The 16,842-nt window shown below is 41.8% G+C and overlaps 1 protein-coding gene across 2 annotated transcripts in view; it reads left to right on the top strand.

Annotated features, from left to right (window-relative positions):
* Window positions 1-11,279, top strand: part of Col1a2 (collagen type I alpha 2 chain) — a 35,788-nt gene extending 24,509 nt beyond the window's left edge. For both annotated transcript variants that reach the window (XM_076566233.1, XM_006991198.4), the window contains 19 exons: window positions 375-428; window positions 1,183-1,236; window positions 1,333-1,386; window positions 1,468-1,575; window positions 1,929-1,982; window positions 2,704-2,757; window positions 3,670-3,831; window positions 4,652-4,759; window positions 5,423-5,530; window positions 5,890-5,943; window positions 6,031-6,138; window positions 6,265-6,318; window positions 6,853-6,960; window positions 7,447-7,500; window positions 7,624-7,731; window positions 8,062-8,320; window positions 8,911-9,095; window positions 9,767-10,009; window positions 10,801-11,279. In XM_076566233.1, coding sequence (XP_076422348.1) covers window positions 375-428; window positions 1,183-1,236; window positions 1,333-1,386; window positions 1,468-1,575; window positions 1,929-1,982; window positions 2,704-2,757; window positions 3,670-3,831; window positions 4,652-4,759; window positions 5,423-5,530; window positions 5,890-5,943; window positions 6,031-6,138; window positions 6,265-6,318; window positions 6,853-6,960; window positions 7,447-7,500; window positions 7,624-7,731; window positions 8,062-8,320; window positions 8,911-9,095; window positions 9,767-10,009; window positions 10,801-10,947 — 2,076 coding nt within the window. In that variant the 3' untranslated portion in view covers window positions 10,948-11,279. The remainder of the gene's footprint in view (window positions 1-374; window positions 429-1,182; window positions 1,237-1,332; window positions 1,387-1,467; window positions 1,576-1,928; window positions 1,983-2,703; window positions 2,758-3,669; window positions 3,832-4,651; window positions 4,760-5,422; window positions 5,531-5,889; window positions 5,944-6,030; window positions 6,139-6,264; window positions 6,319-6,852; window positions 6,961-7,446; window positions 7,501-7,623; window positions 7,732-8,061; window positions 8,321-8,910; window positions 9,096-9,766; window positions 10,010-10,800) is intronic.
* The last annotated feature ends 5,563 nt before the right edge of the window (window positions 11,280-16,842 follow it).

Below are 16,842 nucleotides of genomic sequence, written 5' to 3'. Positions count from 1 at the left end.
AAGAGAGAAGAGACAGAGACACAGAGAGATGGAGAGACAGGGAGACACAGAGAGAGAGACAGAGACAGAGAGACAGAGAGACTAAGAGACACAGAGAGAGAGTACATGTGCCTATTGAGTGGATATGTGCCTGTATAATAGCTAAATGTGGCGATCGGGGGACAAGTGGTGAATGTTGCTTGTCTCCTTCTTACGTGGTCATCGGGCTTGACTGCAAACACCTACTGAATCATCTTGCTGGGCCTTGGGAGCTTTCTTGATGTCCTGCCATAGTATGCAATGCAGGTGTTTGACACTTCCTGAGGAGCAGGACGGAGTTCAGTCTGGATGCTGTGTGTTGTTTTCAGTAAGACTTGCTTCCTTTTTGCTTCTAGGGTGCTCCTGGTGCTGTAGGCGCCCCTGGTCCTGGTGGAGCCACAGGGGACCGGGTAAGCATGCATTCGAACTTAGTTGTATACATTTTCCCTGAGTTGTAGTTCTCTGAGCTGACAGAACTATCTAAAATCCCCTGCTTGCCCTAGTCCCAAAGAGCCTCAGCTATTCATTTTTATAGCTGGGTCTAAAGCACACTTATTAAAAAAAAAAAAAAAAAAAAAAAACAAAAACAAAACCCTAGCTGGTGTGAGAGAGCAGCAAGAAACAAATGCTGCTGTTTGGTGTTTTCTTCCCAGGCCTATGGGTATGCCAGCTGTCTGATCTATACCATGATCCCTATCATTTGTTTTAAAGACTTTCCCTGTTGCCCATTAACAATATCCTAATGCACTAAGCCTTCTCAAAGCCTTCAATTGTAAAAAGGGAAAAAAAATCAATAAAATACATAGTGTACCCATTTCACATCGAACAGTCCATTTAAAATAGACCTTATTTATTGTATTGCGAAGACGGCAGCAAATAGATCAGTCCTGTGTCCATCTAAAAATTAAAATGTCCTCCTCCTGGTATTATGGGGACTGATTAATAGTGTTTCTGCAAGTGAAGAACCAATACCACTCCAGCTTTTAAAATGAATCCAGCCTTAAGCAGAGATAGAATTCAGCTCATTTTATTCTCTAAAATGTGCATTAGTCTCTTCCAAGGTAACTGCAAACTCTAAAATGGCCTGTCTGCTGCTCTTCTCTCCTCTCCTCAGCTATGGGAGGTACATTAAACGACTTATCTCTGGCCTTTGGTCCATTACAGGGTGAAGCTGGTGCTGCCGGTCCTTCTGGCCCCGCTGGTCCTCGAGGTAGTCCTGTAAGTAGAGATCAGAGCCTTCTGGATACTCGGATTTCACGGTTGACACACATTCATGAAACTGCGAATGTAACAACATCTTTCCCTTCCGCCTAGGGTGAACGTGGGGAGGTGGGCCCTGCTGGCCCCAATGGATTCGCTGGACCTGCTGTGAGTATCGCTTACGGCAGATGAATCTGACAACACCACAGTGGATTGGAAGGCCGGTGCTCACCTCTCTTCCCCCAACAGGGTGCTGCTGGCCAACCTGGTGCTAAAGGAGAAAAGGGAACCAAAGGGCCTAAGGGCGAAAATGGTGTCGTTGGGCCTTCTGGACCTGTTGGAGCTGCTGGGCCCTCTGTAAGTGAAATTCTCTGCCGTCCGACATACTCCAGCATTTTTATAATCCAATGCATGCCCAGTAGGTGCCTACAGCCCACTAAGCATTCCAGACAAAAGACATTATTTTTAAAACTTCACATTTAAACACCACTTGAAAGTTTTGTAAATATCTTGTTTTCATTCTTAGTAATCTATAGTTAATACTAAGAAAAGAACATTTATTTCATGTGACATAGATAATTGTGTTTGGGTTCTAAATTTTCTTCAAGGATGGAGGAAATAGATGAGAATGATCTGTCTGAAAACAAGAGCAACTTTTGTACGAGTTACTTGTTTTATGATTTCATGCCACTTTTTTTCCTTGCATTTAGGGTCCCAATGGCCCACCTGGTCCTATCGGAAGTCGCGGTGATGGAGGGCCCCCGGTGAGTATTTACAATTGACTCGTCACTTTTCTTTCTTAGCTACATACTAGTGACAATTTGAAAGTTTGAAGATCTTGATAAATTTGAGCTGTAATAATGGGGATGCTTGAGAGTCATGTTCATTCTAGCAGAAAGAGTGTGAAGTTAAACGGTACTGAGATTAGAGTCAGCTACGTGGGCATTAACTCAATCCCCAAAGCAACTTAGGGCCGCAGATGTTGCTACTGTCTCACTCAAGGGGATGAGCACAAACCCAGGTAGTTTAATTGGGAAATAAATAATTTCTTTCCTACCTTTTATCCTTTTGTTAATGTCTCACTTTTCCTGACTGACCCTCCCCATCCTTGCCCTGGCTCGTTTTTCTACTGCTGTCTATAAACAACACTGCTTTTTCTAGTATCCTTTCCCTTCCACCCAGCCAAGTGGTCAACAGATATTCACATTTCATAATGAAAATATCTTCTGCTCTCCCCTATCACCATCAGATAACCTGTTAGCATTTCAAAAAGTATCATCAATCTTAATGTAAACTATGGGCATTATGACATTGCATACTGATAAACCAGGATGCTAGTTAAGTGGCCCCCTACCTGAAGCTATGTGCTACCTCCTCTGTGGTCCATCTCTAGTCCCATGACGATTTTCCAGAGAGAAAATGTTTATCTTATCCTGACTCTTGGAGTTGATTTGACCGTGGAGTTTTAATGTGCTTGGTTCTTAGGGTATGACTGGCTTCCCTGGTGCTGCTGGACGGACTGGCCCCCCTGGACCCAGTGTAAGTACATCACTCCAAATACATATCTCCATTTACACTTACCATAAGGCCTGACCTCTAGTAGGAAATTAGAAAAAGCTATCAAAACAAATTATTAATATTTGCTAGTGCTTCCCTGATTTAAAATTATCTTTGATGGATGAAGGCAAAATCATTACAAATTATATTTTAAAATATCAATTTTAGTAGCTGCTATTCATGTAAATACCTGCACCCTTTGGAATGCACAATTTCTTTTTAAAAGGAAAAAAAAAAAACAGAATCTTTGGTCCCATATCTGATATTTCTGTATCTAATTACCCTTTATAGCTACCATTCTGCCTCCATTCTCAAGCTATAATTGTTCCTGAATTTAAAGGTGATTTGGCCTCTAATTTAATTCTCATTCAGTCCCTCCTGTCAGGACTCAAGAGAATTTAATTAATTATCAAGGATTAAGTATTCCAGTTAAGGTTTCAGGGGGAAAAATATAGCAAAGATGTTGATTTCTTGGAATCTTTTACAGATTCATAACAGAAAAATCCTCACTCCTTGTAGGCATTTAATTAAACCTAGTCAAGAGCATATGCAGCTCCTCAGTTATGAACAGAATGCCAGGGTTGGCTTTGCTTAAGAAGGGATGGGCAGAGTCTGCAGGAACCCAAAGTCCCCTTCATTTACATCAAAGACTTAAATCTCTTCTTGGTGCTGATTCCAATACACCAGGGTACCACTGCTGCCTCAGCCTCATCAGCTTGCTTTGTTATAGACAGGAACTGCTTCTACCTATGAGAGTCTTACAGTTTCCAAAAATGGCTGCGATATTATTTTTTCTGAGTAACACTGTTTGATTCCTAATCTCTAGGAGCTGCACAGCTCTGCTCCAGGTCTGTAACGAATAGAAAATAAATAACTTTGTATATTTGATCACAGGGTATTACTGGCCCTCCTGGTCCCCCTGGTGCTGCTGGTAAAGAAGGGGTCCGTGGTCCTCGTGGTGACCAAGGTCCAGTTGGTCGAACTGGAGAAACAGGTGCCTCCGGCCCCCCTGGATTTACTGGTGAAAAGGGTCCCTCTGGAGAACCCGGTACTGCAGTAAGTGATTTCAAACTCCTTTTCCTCAATACTTCAGTTGAGTTTGAATAAAGCCCCTGTACAGATCCTCAAGTGGAACATATCTATTAGTGAGGGATGCAGGCTCTCAAGCTGAGCTCGGTTGAGCCAGGAAATCTGTCCAGCACACAATAAGGTGTCATGGTGTTAGCAGATGCCCTGAAAGTACAAAATAAAAATGACAGAGGATGAGGAAATGCGGCTTCACTACAACAGCCCTTTCTCCTCTCAGGGGACCCAGGAATTAGAACAGAATCCTATTGCTGTGGCCATCCTTCTGTCAATTAATCAAACTTCATAAGCTGCTGATTTAAACATTCCTGGTTCAGAGTCACTGCTGCTCTGCAAGGTGCCCATGTCAGACCTTAGAAGTCAAGGTTAAAATTTGCTTCCCTGCATAGAGTCTATAAAAATTAAAGCCGGGTGGCAGTGGCACACACCTTTAACCCCAGCACTCGGGAAGCAGAGGCAAGTGAATCTCTGTGAGTTCAAGGCCAGCCTGGGCTACAGAACAAGATCCAGGACAGGCACCAAAACTACACAGAGAAACCCTGTCTTGAAAAAATAAAAAAAAAAAAAAAACTCTGTGAATGGCTCCCTTACTACACACACACACACACACACACACACACACACACACACCAAAATGTAAACTTATGGTGATCTTTGGAGAAAAGACATCAAAGGAGTCACCAGCCTGTTCCTAACCGCAGGATCCTTCGTTTGCACAATCCTTGAGCTAATCTGTATTAGGAGATAGAGTCATACCAGTAATAACCCATAGTGTTTTTCTCTCGTCTAGGGACCCCCTGGCACCGCAGGTCCTCAGGGTTTTCTCGGTCCTCCTGGTATTCTGGGTCTCCCTGGCTCTAGAGGTGAACGTGGTCTGCCAGGTATTGCCGGTGCTCTGGTGAGTCTTTGACACCATTCTAGTTCTCATTAACATAATAAAAGATTTTAAAAGCTGCCACTTCAAATGTGACAGATTGATCACTGAATAACTCCACTTAAGATTTTTATTCATGGCATTTCCTTTATACAGATCACATGTCACTTATCTAGGAAGCCTTAATACCACCTTACTTAGACACACACCATAAAGACACAGCTTAACATTATGCAGAATGATTTTTGTTCTTTCTACATGCTTAAAAAACGATATAAGCTCTAATTGCATTTACCTCTCTGCAATATAAAAGGCTGGCATCGTTTATCCGGCAAGAAGAATGAGACTCTGAAAGTCCATGAATCATTCCATTTAACCCTATACATGACAGCAGCTAGGAACCATCTTTTATCCAGAAACTATCAACTATATGAATTAATTTTATTTGGGATGTTGGATGCCATCAGACCACCACCCCCCCTGTACACAGCCACATCCACACAAATGACCCTCTAGGCGTAGAGAGGGCAAGTATGACGCCCGTGGTGCTCACTACCATATTGTGGCCCATCTACATTCAATTTACCTTCTCTCTTAACTAGAATTCCCTGGGAGTTGTTTTGGGAGGGTAAGGTTAGCATTCTCTCTTATGATAGTGATGTTATTTTATCTTCTCTGCCATTCTAGGGTGAACCTGGTCCTCTGGGCATCGCAGGCCCTCCTGGGGCTCGTGGTCCCCCTGGTGCTGTGGGTAGCCCTGGAGTTAACGGTGCTCCTGGTGAAGCTGGTCGTGATGTGAGTGCAACGCTTGGTTTGTAAATAAAACCAAGGAGAATTTCATTGTGTGTTAACTTCTAGTTGAGATGAGGCTTCATGCCCTGAGTCTCTAAACTAGATAATCTACTTCTCCAGATAGATTTTTCTTGGAGTAAAACTATGGGCATTACTTGGGTTTGAAAATGGCCTTTAACTAGCATAGTTTAAATTGGGGCCCACATATTTACAATACTTCTAAAAAAATTGAACTGGGAGGTTCTTGCTCCTATTTTTTTAACTGTCTGAATACTGGGAATAAGGCAGAGTAGCAGAGACAGTGAGGCTAATGGACCGCAGACCCTCACCAGGAGTCTTCATTTGCATGGTATTCTTCATAGGGCAACCCTGGCAGCGATGGTGCCCCAGGTCGTGATGGTCAACCTGGACACAAGGTCTGTGTACTTTTTCATCTTTCTCTAGTTTGAGAGTGATTGACATGCTAACGGATTAATGCTAAGCTTCACTTTTGCCTCTGGCAGGGAGAGCGTGGTTACCCTGGCAACATTGGTCCTACCGGTGCTGCAGGTGCACCTGGTCCTCACGGCTCTGTGGGTCCTGCTGGAAAACATGGAAACCGTGGTGAGCCTGTAAGTATGAAAATGTGGTTACCCTTGTGGACTTCTCTCTGACTCCACATTTGGAGGCTGCGGGGCCATCAGGAGAAAGATCTTGGACCTAGCTGATGAGCTCTGTTTTTCTTTTCTAATTCACAGGGTCCTGCTGGTTCTGTTGGTCCCGTTGGTGCTGTTGGTCCAAGAGGTCCTAGTGTATGTACATGGTGATAATTAACATTTAAGAATTAATAGCCGGGCAGTGGTGGCGCATGCCTTTAATCCCAGCACTCGGGAGGCAGAGGTAGGCGGATCTCTGTGAGTTCGAGGCCAGCCTGGGCTACCAAGTGAGTTCCAGGAAAAGGCGCAAAGCTACACAGAGAAACCCTGTCTCGAAAAACAAACAAACAAACAAACAAACAAAAAAAAAAGAATTAAGAAGAAGAATTCCAAACCATCTGCTTAGACAATTGATGATATACAGGCTAGACTTTGGTATTTGAAGCCGTGCTGAGAAATGATTTAGATGACTTTATTTATCTTAAGTCTATTCTGCTTGCTTTTATGAGTGAGGCATAAGGATGTAGCCCTTTATGGCTGCTCAGTTTAAAGGAGGTGGCCAGAGAACATGGCAGCCCAGTTAGACCTTTGTGTGCCTTAATTTTCCTTTGTAAATAAATTAAACACCCTTTGAAGAGAAGTGTTATTGTTTTGAAGGGGTAGAACCCATCTCTCTTTCTTTCTTTACAGGGTCCTCAAGGCATTCGAGGTGATAAGGGAGAACCTGGCGACAAAGGGCCCAGAGGTCTCCCTGGCTTAAAGGGACACAACGGATTACAGGGTCTTCCCGGTCTTTCTGTAAGCACACTCTGACCATCTTTCGTGAGTTCTAACCTGAAAGACCCTCAGCCCAGAAGGCCCCTTCTCAGACACCCACTGTTACCACCCAAAAACGCTCTGCCTCCCATAGCCATTCCAGTTCTCTAGCTAACTCCACCTCTCTCTGAGAGGAGAGAGGATGCTATTTCATATCCCAACACAAAGAGGTAAGGGTTAAAGGAGAAAGAAACATACGTCTATTAAAATCTCCTGGCAACTGTGTCCTTCAACCCCACTTAAAATAAATATAATTAGAGGGATGACTAATACTGCACTGTTGAAATAGCTTGTGGAAAAAAATAATTGAACATAATAGATATAATGGGAGAAAAGAGCCCACTTTACATTTTCAATTTTCTCAATCCAGAGTCCATTGAAACTAAAGTTTTCCATTCAATTTGAGAAAAAAGCTATCTACTGACATGTGTTCTGAAAGTATGATTTTTCTCTATTCTCTTTTTAAAGGGCCTACATGGTGATCAAGGTTCTCCTGGCCCCGTGGGTCCCGCTGGTCCCAGGGTAAGTGAATCAAAGTTAAAACTCATCTCTTGAACTAAAGAATTGTCCAGGCAATGAGCCCTGGGCTACTGTCACCTGTGGCGTTTTCCTCATTGACAAGCACTTGGTACCCTTCTTCTATAGGGTCCTGCTGGTCCTTCTGGCCCTGCTGGCAAAGATGGTCGATCTGGACATCCTGGACCAGTCGGGCCTGCTGGTGTTCGTGGCTCTCAGGGTAGCCAAGGTCCCTCTGTAAGTATGACTTGGAGAGCTGGCTTAGGGCATCCATCCCCTGACCAAAGGAATGTTTTCTTCAGACTGCACTGAGGAGATTTTGATAGCTCATGGGAGTAGCTCCACCTCAGTTGCTCTTTGAGAAGTTTGTAAACAGTCTGTATGTGATGGGGTTGTTCAATCCACCTCTGTGTCACTGAGATCAAGTTGTTCATTTTCATAAGCTTGTTTCTATTTCTCATTATTAGGACGTGTTTATACATGAAGTGCATGTTGAATTTTCCTGTCCTGGCTGCCTCTCCTGCCATCACCAGTTAAAAATCCCCTCTCCCACTCCCACTTTTACAGGGTCCTCCTGGCCCCCCAGGTCCTCCTGGCCCTCCTGGTGTCAGTGGAGGTGGCTATGACTTTGGTTTTGAGGGAGACTTCTACAGGGCTGACCAGCCTCGCTCCCAGCCTTCACTCAGACCCAAGGACTATGAAGTTGATGCAACTCTGAAGTCTCTCAACAACCAGATTGAGACCCTTCTCACTCCTGAAGGCTCTAGAAAGAACCCTGCCCGCACATGCCGGGACTTAAGACTCAGCCACCCAGAGTGGAACAGCGGTGGGTCAAAATAGTCAAACCACACTGATCCCTCCCACAGCTGAGCTTCCCAAAAATCAATTTCCATTGATGTTTAGAATGCAAGTGTATTTGAGACCAAAAAAAAAAAATCTGCACTGTCAAAAATCATACCCAGTTAGTGAAGCATCATTTTCTTCCCCCAGGCCACACCCACCCTTAAGTTTGTTGAGTTATTCATTTATTTCCTTGCAGTACTAGGGATTAAATAGAAGGTCTTAGACATGTTAGGCAAGTGTCTAACACAGAGCTACATCCCCAAGCCACATTTTACATTTTGTTTTGAGACAAGGTCTCATTAAGTTGTCTAGGCTGGCCTTGAATTCACTCTAGTCTCAGTAGGCCTTTAAGTTTTGATCCCCCTGCCTCAGCTGGTGAAAACATCCTGATTGGATATTTCATGAAGCAAAGGGAATTCTTAAATATAGTCCCGTTCTTCCCATTAAATATGGAATAGGTGATGTAACAGCACCATCAAGATGTTTTTAAGGGAGTCAGTATGAATGACAAATTATTATTAGAATCTGCATTTTGTAGTAAGAAGTTTACCAGTTGTTTTCTTTTCTGAAAAGATTACTACTGGATTGACCCTAACCAAGGATGCACTATGGATGCCATCAAAGTGTACTGTGATTTCTCTACTGGTGAAACCTGCATCCAGGCCCAACCTGTAAACATCCCAGCCAAGAACTCATACAGCAGCGCCCAGGCCAACAAGCACATCTGGTTAGGAGAAACCATCAATGGCGGCAGCCAGGTACGAAATTCTCCAAATACTCCTTCTAATAAATATGATTTTCTTGGGATCATTTGCTTTTTAATTATTTGTGCTTTAATCCTTTACCCACGTGGGTTTATTCAAAGAAACTGCACTTTTTACAGTTCCAATTCTATCCTAGATTGCACATTCAAACAATGGACACATCCATCTAATTCAACGTTATTATTCAAATTTGACTTAATGGGTAATCATTGGAGAAATGGCTAATGTCATTTCGTGTAAAGGTGCCCTGGCCAGCAGATACCCCCCAGCTATGCATATGTATTTCAGAACGTGAGCAGCTTTTCTGAATTTTTAATCAAACTTTTCCACCAATGGTACTGAATGGCACAAAAGTTCAGTACAGCACAGAAAACAGAATGAGATCTGACTCCATCTCAAGGTCGCTAATTCTAATGAAGGGACATTCACAAGAATGCATACCTGAGTCAGGTGCTCTTTTCTGATGACCTTGCCCTCACCGGGTAGATCTTATGATCCTAAGGCAAGTGAAGTTTTAACAAGTGCATTGAGTGTCCTTAAAAAGCGCCCTTTTCCTAGGTTCCAGCGATGACTCCATTATTCTCTTTATACAAGACTTTCTTGACTGAGTTTTAATACGAGTCTTCCATTCAACTGAGTTCTTATTCAACTATTCTTCTCTGTAGTTTGAATACAACATGGAAGGGGTAACCTCCAAGGAGATGGCAACTCAGCTCGCCTTCATGCGCCTGCTGGCCAACCGTGCATCTCAGAACATCACCTACCACTGCAAGAACAGCATCGCATACCTGGATGAGGAGACTGGCCGCTTGGATAAGGCTGTGGTTCTGCAGGGTTCCAACGATGTCGAACTGGTAGCTGAGGGCAACAGCAGGTTCACCTACACCGTCCTTGCAGATGGCTGCTCCGTAAGTAATGGGAAAATGTAGGAGGAGCCTTTATTTTAGTACATGGAGTGAGGGGGCCCAGGTTTGACTATTAAATGAACAGATGAATGAGAGACCTAGCTTTTTGGCCTTTCTTTTATAAACACATTTAAATTCATCCAATGATTCTCTGATAAATATAGAAATTATTATTAGATATTGCCTTCTAAGCAACTCTGATATACTGAGCTGACTCCTATGTCCACATAGTTAGTCATTTGCTTTGCCTTCAACATTGAGAGATTAGCATATACCAGAATTTAAAGTTTCTTGAGATTTAAAAGGCTTCAATTGCACCTTAGAGTATGGCCTACATTCAATTTTTTTTGTAGAATGTTTCCTTTATTTAAAAAGTACGTAACCTATTTAAATAATATGCTATAAGTAGAATAAAATTTTAAATGTAAAATTACTATATATTTACCCAGCTCTCTCTCTCTCTCTCTACACACACACACACACACACATACACACACACACACACACACACACACACACACACTCCTTAAAAATGATATTATAGAAATGTCACTAGAATGTGTGTCCAAAATTGAACAGTGATCATTTGAAACTGATCCTAAGTGGGAACCCTCCCCTGAAATACACCCCTGTAATGATGTCAACAGTGACATTGTTAATCAGGGACACACATCCTCAGAAAAGTGTGGACCTGCCGAACAGTGGCTCTCCTACACTCTGATGCTTAGATGTAAGTCAAATGCAGAGGTAATGTCACCTTATGCATTCTCTTCCTTCTCCATTTTGTTTAACAGAAAAAGACGAATGAGTGGGGCAAGACAATCATTGAATACAAAACAAATAAGCCATCTCGCCTGCCCTTCCTGGACATTGCACCTCTGGACATCGGTGGCGCTGACCAAGAATTCAGTGTGGACGTTGGCCCAGTCTGTTTCAAATAAGTGAACTCAACCTAAATTAAACAACCGAAAAACCCTGAAAATCTTTCTCTTTGCCATTTCTTCCCTCTTTTTAACTGAAAGCTGAATCCTTCCATGTCTTCTGTGCACCTACATCTTAAACTGTGGGCAAAAGAGAAGGACTGGTCAGAGCAGTGTGCAATATGATCCAATTAAGTCCCCTCCCCTGGCCCTTCTCCAAAATATTTGCGATGTGGTTTTGTTTTTGTTTTTGTTTTTTAATCTGACACCTGTTGTGGAAATTGTCAACCTTTGTAAGAAAACCAAAATAAAAAATTGAAAAATAAAATAAAAAAAAACCATGAACATTTGCACCACTTGTGGCTTCTGACTATCTTCCACAGAGGGAAGTTTAAAACCCAAACTTCCAAAGGTTTAAACTACCTCATGACACTTTCCTGTGAGTGTAGACCACCTCGATGGGAAGCGACCCAGACAGACACGGACAGAGGTACTCGTTTTGTTCTGCTTGTGATACAAAGGTGCTAATAGTATTTCAGATACTTGAAGAATGTCAACGGTGCTAGAAGAGATACAGAAGAAGTATTCTTCCATCTTGAGGTGTATTATGTGGGTTTTTAAATTTTAACTTAACAGTCCTATATCCCATCTTATTCCCAACTAAAGGTATGCAGATCATTTGCCCAACATTTTCTCTCTTTAGATTCAGCTTTTATTCTCTGCCAGTCTCATTTCATTCTTTTTCATAGTTCCAAAGAAGTCTTGTTTCTTGGACAAGCAGAAAAATTAAATTGTACCTATTTTGTATATGTGAGATGTTTAAATAAATTGTGAAAAATGAAATAAAGCATGTTTGGTTTTCCAAAAGAAAATAATATTGAGTAAAATTCCTTGCTTCGATGATCTTTGCAATGTGAATGTAGATCTCTACCAGCCATTAGATCAAGGGTACCTCATGAGGAAGAAATTATACAAAATGGTAGACAGAGCAGAGAACAAGGAAGGACTCAGGAGACCTGAGCTCCAGTTTCTGCTGTGTTCCTTGGAGCTACATGACCTTCAGCCTTTGTGCCTGTGTTTCTGCTTCCAGACTGATAACACGGGGAAGATTTCTTTTCTGCACTGTAATGCATTTGTCCTACTTGAAATATGTGGTACCTAAGCAACAGAATATTGTTGATCCCTGTTTTTTATAAGCAAAGGTCCATAGAAACCTTTGGTTTATTATCCACCAAGCATTTTGTAACCGTGCCTGAAAGTTGGTCTATGTACAATTAATATTATTAACTAAAACAGTTTCAAATATTCAGTAAAAATGCCACACACTTAAATATGATGCAACTGAGTACAATGCCTATTAAGAGATGATGTGTGTGCTGTCAATCATCATAGACAGTTGTGGATAATAGTACTAAGAACACCTACCTGCCAAATCAAGTTCATTTCCCTCCCCTGCACCTTTCAGTGACATCTTTAACACCCTTAAACATAGTAATGTGTCAAGTAAAATGTTAAGATTCATTTAGTACTTATTCCCTGTTTCAGAATGTAATTGTTATTGTAATATTTGCCACCTGCTATAAGTCATCTCAAGATTCAATTAGTTTAAAAGCAAAAGACTGAACATGAGGAAAATTTTAACATTAACTCTAAAAAGTTAGCAAGGTCTACTAACCAAATGGAAACATCAAACTGAGGCCTTTCACCCACAAGAATCTGGGCACTGGGATGCCACCTAAGGTATACATTCCTCATCCACCAAGTCCAGGTCTTCTAAGGAGTCAGTGCTTGTACTTATCCTGTGAACTTCAGATTCTGTGCTGAGTAGAAAACCATTCCCTAAGGTCTCTACATGCCCTTGATGTCTCTAACATTCTATGTCTGACAAGAATGAGTCAATATACTCAATCACACAATATAAAGAAAACTATAAAGCCCCTGTCATCCAAATACTAGGACTCTCTTAAATTAGCAATTGAAATAGCAAGGGCAAAGGTGCATGATAAAATTGTTAGAAGTCTCTGTATTGAATATAATTATGGCTTCTGCTTGTGATCTGAGGAAGAAAACCAGCATTTCATTAGTACCAACTGTGGCTCAAAGACCGTGTTAGAATAATCACATCTGAGCATCCTCTGCCAACAGTGTCCAAGCTTGTGGTCTCTGAGTAAACACTCTGTCACCAACGCATCACAACATAAAAGGAGGAAACAAATAAATAACACATTAATAGGCAAGGATGAGAAAATGTTATATTCAAGATAATGATACAATAAGTAGTTGAAGTTTGGATATCCTAACAACAATTATGAGGATGTCTAAACAGAAGAAAACCTGCTTTAAAAAGCCTGTCTTTACAGATACATTAAACATGTGTGAAAAAAGTCTCAGGACAGTCATGGCTTTTAATTCCTAAACTTTCCAAATTTGCTATGATATAGTCTTATGACCTGTGTCATGTATAACAAATGATCTCAAAAGAAATTAGTAGTCAACAAACCATAACAGTCTTGATGGAAGAGTGGTCATCTCTAGGAATGAAGTGCCCACTTTTGCACTCAGCTTCTTCTGAAGAGAACAAGGAGCGCTTTCCTGGTCTCTGGCATGTGCCAGTCCCTTTGAGTAACACCTGGAAGGACGACAAAGCTGAACCTGACAGCAATGTCCTCAAGGCCTGTACAGCCCAGTTGCTAACATGTATTTCAGCATGGATGGATGGATGGATGGATGGATGGATGGATGGATGGATGGATGGATGGATGGATGGATAGTATTTTGGACAAGGTGCCATGTGAGGATAACAGGATAATTTATTAACACTATTAATAAATTAGAGGGCCTCTTGAGAGAACAATCTCAGTCTCAAAGAAAACAGGGGTATTTGGACAATTGATCTCTTTTGCAGATTTCATTTCACCCACCAGTACTTACCAACTCAATTGGTCCACTGTGAATATTCCTCGAGTCTGGGCTAAGACAATAGCCATAGAGTTATGTCCTGAAGATTTGACCTTTCCATGATCAATCCTTTCTTCCAGGCTAATCATCAGCTCTAACAGATTCTTCACATGACTTTTTCTGACCCTTTGCCAAATGAAGGTTAGCCACTTCTATCTCATGTACATGTGCTAGAGAAGAGGATGGTACATGAGAGGGGGGTCCTGGGAGGTGATATTAATCAAGTCATTTAAAATTCTAAAATCAGTATACTTAATGTACTGGCAAAGAGTAGATGCCTGAGCAATGCTGGATGCAGTCATTATCTATAATGCTAAAAGACTTTTTTAATGCTGTTCTACCTAGTATCACTGAAGAAGAAGTTCAGAAATTATATTACAGATAAGAAAAGTTGGAAATGTCATTCTGGGTCAGAACAACAATCCATCTAGATCAGTGGTTCTCAACACTTCTAACGCTGTGACCCTTTAATAAAGTTCTTCATGTTGTGGTGACCCCAACCATACAATTATTTTTGTTGCTATTTCATTACTGTAATTTTGCTACTATTATGAATCATGATGTAAATATCTGTGCTTTCCTATGGTCTTAGGTGACCCCTGGGAAAGGTCATTCAACCCCCAAAGGGTCACAGCCCACAGGTTGAGAACTGCTGATCTAGGGGAAGGTTTTGCCTGTGACCGTGGCACCAGAAAAAAATTTGGGAGAAAATGGTTGGCACATCTATTGAAACCAGCCTTAAAACTCCTGTTTAATAGCCCAAGTATAAATCTTCTTTGTACATAGATGTATCTAAACCATTCCAGAGCCCTCTATCTGTTTTGAAATATTTTGTTATTACAGTACCAATAAGAAAGAGCTAATGTTGAGTTCCTGGCTTGGCTCCCTGACCCTCTGATCATGTAACTAAACTACGTTTCTAGCCCTGTGGCTGGACTGGCCAGGGACTCAACAGTTCTGTACCATCAGGGGGCGACAGTAACTGCAGCAATGATAGGACTGTAGACAGCCCCAAACGACTGGCTTATCCCTGAAGGTCAGGAAAATGAGCAGGTCTTTGGTGGTCAAGAACCTAGATTTACTAGCCTGGAGGCCTTTGGGAAGCCTCTTTAGTTAGGAGAAGATGGGGTTAACATTCTGGCTTTTGGGGGGCTGGAGAGGTGACGCAGAAGTTGAGAGCACTGGATGTTCTGCTAGAGGTCCTGAATTCAATTCCCAGCAACAATATGGTGTCTCACAACCATCTATAATTAGTTCTGATACTCTCTTCTGGCGTGCAGACAGAACACTGTCTACATAACAAACAAACAAACACTCTGGCCTTTGGACACTTGCATTGGCACATCTACTCTACCCCTGTCACAGAACCCTGGGAAACCCAGTAAGCACTCATGGAGGCACTGTGTAAAGTGCAGGTGACGCCACTTGACTTCCAGTCACTCACATGAGCATCTTCAATTAATTTCTTACTCCTGGACCTCCAATTTAGGGAGAGTCTTGAATTTTAAATTCAATTAGCGCTGCTCCTTTACTCAGAACCATGTGGCTTCCAATGTCTTACACAAAACGTGTTTCCTCACCTAAGGTCTGAGGTAGTCAACCAGCACCACCCAAATTAGAGTTTCCCTTTTGTCCTTCACTTCCCTGGAGTAAGATCTTTGTTCTGAACCCAGACAGGCTTGATCAAAGCAGCCTCAAACTCTGTCACATAAAAATGAACCTATCGCTAGAACCTCTGTAAAGAAAAGTGAATAATGGTCAATCACTATTATATATCCCTTTTAGGTAAAATAAAAATTTGTTCAATATTTAAGTTTAAACAAACATATTTAATTTACAAAAAGACTGCAGTGTTGTAAGAACCATGCTGGTAGTTTATGCCTAAGAGGAGGAGGGGGGGGAGGAGGAGGAGGAGGAGGAGGAGGAGGAGGAGGAGAAGGAGAAAGAAGAAGAAGAAGAAGAAGAAGAAGAAGAAGAAGAAGAAGAAGAAGAAGAAGAAGAAGAAGAAGAAGAAGAAGAAGAAGAAGAAGAAGAAGAAGAAGAAGAAGAAGAAGAAGAAGAAGAAGAAGAAGAAGAAAGAAGCAAGAACACCAAGGGCATTCTGTTTTTTATAAGACAATAATTGCTTCCCAGGGATGTTCAAATGTCTAGTAACCTAGCCTCCTCATCCTACTGCTCCTAAACAATACTATTATTATGAGTCCATGATAAAAAGACAGTTTTGGCCAGAATTAATGATCTTGATGGAATCTAAAAAGATAAATTTCAAACTGAAAATGACCAAGTATTAAAATAAATTCATTAATACAAAAATGTGTCTTATCATTGAAGTGAGGGCTATTTTCGAGGGTAGTGTTTCTCATGGTGACCAGCCTCTTAATTAACTATTAAGAAAGTGAAAAGAAAACAGAAGCAATCTTTTTCGAATGGACTCTGTTAACAGGAGGCAAGAAAGAATCACGGACAAAGGCACTACAGACTCGAGGAACTTTACCCACAGGACGGCACTTCAAGTCCACTGCTCCCCCTGCTGGCTGGATCATAGAATACCCCAATGCACACCATTTGAAGGGAAACTCGGTTTCCACAAGAGAAACAAGTTTTCTTCAGTACCTGTCCCAGATGCACCTCCTTTGTCCAGTTTCCCTTTCTGGTCTACTTTCATGCATTTCTCCCCCCCCCCCCCCGCTAACTCTTTCCTACCCCCTCTTTCAGTAGCCTTCTCTATCCATTGTCAGTATTTCTCCCATGGAACTGATAAGCAGTCACAAAGTGGCAGAGGTAAGTCCCAAGGACAGCCTTCTAGGTGTAGAGTTGACCAACTCTGCAGAAGTTGCCCCAAGTTGTGGTGAGTTGAAGTGAGCAACCAGCCTCTGAATATTTAAACAAGGGGAAGGGATAGGGGGTGGAGAGCGGGGGTGAGCTGCAAAGGTTATTTTGAAGAGGAGAGAATGTTGA

This window comes from Peromyscus maniculatus, chromosome 3, assembly GCF_049852395.1.
Source record: "Peromyscus maniculatus bairdii isolate BWxNUB_F1_BW_parent chromosome 3, HU_Pman_BW_mat_3.1, whole genome shotgun sequence".
NCBI lineage: Eukaryota > Metazoa > Chordata > Mammalia > Rodentia > Cricetidae > Peromyscus > Peromyscus maniculatus.
This window is presented reverse-complemented; position numbering and strand designations above follow the sequence as displayed.